Source organism: Octopus bimaculoides, unplaced genomic scaffold (assembly GCF_001194135.2).
Source record: "Octopus bimaculoides isolate UCB-OBI-ISO-001 unplaced genomic scaffold, ASM119413v2 Scaffold_337052, whole genome shotgun sequence".
Classification (NCBI taxonomy): domain Eukaryota; kingdom Metazoa; phylum Mollusca; class Cephalopoda; order Octopoda; family Octopodidae; genus Octopus; species Octopus bimaculoides.
The window spans coordinates 11,034-14,741 of NW_026300832.1; the positions used below are offsets into that span (position 1 = coordinate 11,034).

Genomic DNA, 3,708 nt, shown 5'->3' on the forward strand with positions numbered 1-3,708 from the left:
TTTGTCTTCGATGAAGCTGATCAGGTCTCCAAGGATCCGAGGGCCCTGGTAATAGCGGAAAACACCATCCTTCACACTGGAGGGGGGAAAAAAAGAAAATGGGGTTTCAATGTGAGATACTTTAAGGTTCAAGTTACTCTGTTCTGTCAAACATATCATCATCATCATCATTATCATTTAATGTCTGTTTTCCATGCTGGCATGGGTTGGACAGCTTGACTGAAATGTAGTAAGCTGCACTAAGTTCCGATCAGATTTGACATGGGTTTCTACAGCCGGATGTCCCTCCTTAATGCCACTGGTATTGGAAAGGGCAACCAGCTACAAAAACCATGCCAGTGCTGGAGCCATGTAAAAACGCACCCAGTCCACTCTGTTAAGTGGTTGTCATTTGGAAGGGCAGCCACTCATTTTGGGATAGTGTAGAAAAAAGTGCTTGCCCCAGATTGCGAAAGGCAGTTAAAAACTTGTCAGGACACCTGGTCCTCTCGCTCGATCAGAGATTTTTATTCCTCCAGTTAATTCGTTGCTCCACTGAGGGGGTCTTATTTCGTGAGTACTTGGTAACCTCACCAGTGCTGGGCCCACATAAAAACCACCCAGTACACTGTGTTAAGTGACTGGAGTTAGGAAGGGTACCCAGCTACAAAAACCATGCCAGAGAAGACCTTGCCCCTGCTGGTGCCACATAAAAAGCACCCAGACCACTCTGTAAAAGTGTTGGTGTTAGGAAGGGCATCTCGCTGTAAAAACCTTGCCAAAACTGATCTCACCTGTGCTGATACCACATAAAAAGCATCGAATCCACTCTGCGGAGTGGTTGGCATTTGGAAGGGCATCCAGCTGTAAAACCCATGCAAAAACTGACCTCGCCTGTGCTGGTGACACATAAAAAGCACTAAGTCCACTTTGCTGAGTAGTTGGTGTTAGGAAGGGCATCCAGCCAAAAACCATGCTCAGGCAGACCTTGCTAGTGCTGGTTCCACATAGAAAGCACCCAGCACACTAAAGTGGTTGGCATTAGGAAGGGCATCTGGCCATAGAAACCATTTCAAATCAGACTGGGACCTGGTGCAGGTCTCTGGCTCATCAGCTCCAGTCAAACCGTCCAACCCATGCCCGCATGAAGAGTAGATGTATGATGAAGATGATGATAGTATTAACCGCTCAGCCATATTGATATTGAATGGACAGAATTAAACAACATCAGACAAACAAAAGACAGAAATGTCAGAGATCAAAGATGCAGCGTACTTACTGGAAAATGGTTGGCAAAGACGTGACCAGGAATCTTCCGCTTAATCCTGGAAATAAGCAGAAGAAAAGAGATACATTGATAAGTTTTCATCCATACATTATTTAACCAGTGAAATAATTAAAAAAAAAGAAACTACCCATTTCTGGTTTTAATGTATGAAAAAAAAAAAAAAAAGTGGTGAGCAGGTGGGGCCCAGTTAGAATTATTTTCAGGTCGAGTAGTCCATCCCACTGAAAAGGTCCCTGAATAAGGGTTGTTTAAGGATGAACAAAACACCCATGTTTCCTACGGTGAATTATCCAAACCCCAAAAGAATTCCTCTCAACACATGGTTATGATGCTCCCCCACTAATCTTGCTCATGATCAGAGATGCACATATCATCAGCCACCAAGGGACATGCTCAACTGGTTAAGGTCAAGCAAATGACAAGCAAATCTGTGGTATTGAGCAGAATATTTGCTGTAGCCCATCTTTTTATACCAAGACAAAACAATGTACATGATAACACTTCCAATCAATTAAGATCAGAAGCCACGAGAGCCATTGCCTGGTACTGCATCACCATTTGAGCGTGATCACTACCAACGTCACCTTCCTGGCACTTGTGCCAGTGGCACGTGAAAAGACATTTGAGCGAGTACGTTGCCAGTGCCGCTGGACTGGCTCCTGTGCAGGTGGCACGTAAAATACACCATTTCAAGCATGGCCAATTGCCAGTACCTCCTGACTGGCCTTTGTGCTGGTGGCACGTAAAAAGCACCCACTACACTCTTGGAGTGGTTGGTGTTAGGAAGGGAAATCCAGCTGTAGAAACTCTGCCAAATCAGACTGGAGCCTGGTGCAGCCATCTGGTTTCACCAGTCCTCAGTCAAATCGTCCAACCCATGCTAGCATGGAAAGCGGACGTTAAACGATGATGATGAACCCCTTAGCATTCAGATTCCTCTGTCAAATGTAATCCTTATTTATTCACATTGTTTTTATTTAATCATGGATTATCTCATAGCTTTGAGATTTCAACGATGTGATTGTTTATTTTTGGAATGGACACTGTAGGGTGGTGTGAGAGGCTGGATTTGTCTAGTTTGAACATCATCATCATCATCGTCGTTTAACGTCCGCTTTCCATGCTAGCATGGGTTGAACGATTTGACTGAAGACTGGTGAAACCAGATGGCTACACCAGGCTCCAATCTGATTTGGCAGAGTTTCTACAGCTGGATGCCCTTCCTAACGCCAACCACTCAGAGAGTGTAGTGGGTGCTTCTACGTGCCACCGGCACGAAGGCCAGTCAGGAGGTAATGGCAAAGGCCGTGCTCAAAATGGTGTATTTTATGTGCCACCCGCACAAGAGCCAGTCCAGGGGCACTGGCAACGATCTCGCTCGAAAGTCCTTACACATGCCGTGGGCACAAGTGCCAGAAAGGCGACGCTGGGCACAGGTGCCATCCCGATTTCGCTTTCGCTTGCCCCAATAAGTCTTCGCAAGCTGAGTTCCGTGTCCAATGAAGGAGACGACATCATAAAACAGGAAAAATATTTGGAGCTGACATGGCAAGTTTCAATACCAAAGGGTAAATTTTTTTTTCACACCAACCCACCTGGGACTATCCCCACGCTTCTATGACACAAACTTCCTGTTTTTAAGTGGTCAAAATTAAAACCTACCATCAGAATCTCTTGTCAATTTATATTCGAAATACCAGGTTAATTCATGACAAAGCTATTTTACTAAATTCTTCGTTCGTTCCAAAATTAAATCGAAACAAAGGCAGTGAATTTCAACAGAAATGTTGCGACAAAAGGTTTAATTACCCTGCCCTAATTAACAAGATTAATGACATTAATTATACTGACCTGGGTTCTGTGTTACATCAACAATAGCAACATGGATATTCAGATCTTCAGCCCAGCTGGTGTAATTCTCCCAAATGTCTTTGAAGCTCTGACATGCTGGGCACCATGGTGCCATACTGTAATGAAAACAGAGTGAATAGAATTATGGAGTGGCATGGAGGACTCCACATCACAAAACTGTGACAGAACATAATAATAATAATAATAATTTCCCTGATGTAATAATACCAGGCAGTGGCTCTGAGGTTTCTCATCTTAACTGATTGGAAGTGTTATCATGTACATTGTTTTGTCTTGGTATAAAAAGATGGCCTACAGCCAATATTCTGCTCAATACCACAGATTTGGTCGTTAGTTGTTTGACCTTAACCAGTTGAGCATGTCCCTTGGTGGCTGACGATATGTGCATCTCTGATCACGAGCAGAAGTAATGGAGGAGCATCAGAGCCATGTGTTGAGAGGAATTCTTTGGGGTTTGGATAATTCACCTTAGGAAACGTGGGTGTTTTGTTCGGCATCCTTAAACAACCCTTATTCAGGGACCTTTTGAGTGGATTGGGCCACTCGAGCTGAAGAAAATTTTAACTGGG

The 3,708-nt window shown here is 44.0% G+C and overlaps 1 protein-coding gene across 1 annotated transcript in view; it reads right to left on the bottom strand.

Annotated features, from left to right (window-relative positions):
• LOC106883628 (thioredoxin-related transmembrane protein 1) overlaps positions 1 to 3,708 on the bottom strand; it is a 12,226-nt gene that overhangs the window by 5,978 nt on the left and 2,540 nt on the right. The window contains exons 2-4 of the mRNA XM_014934722.2: positions 3,119 to 3,234; positions 1,259 to 1,304; positions 2 to 76 (exon numbers count right to left, since the gene is read on the bottom strand). Of these exons, the coding sequence (XP_014790208.1) occupies positions 2 to 76; positions 1,259 to 1,304; positions 3,119 to 3,234 (237 nt within the window). The remainder of the gene's footprint in view (position 1; positions 77 to 1,258; positions 1,305 to 3,118; positions 3,235 to 3,708) is intronic.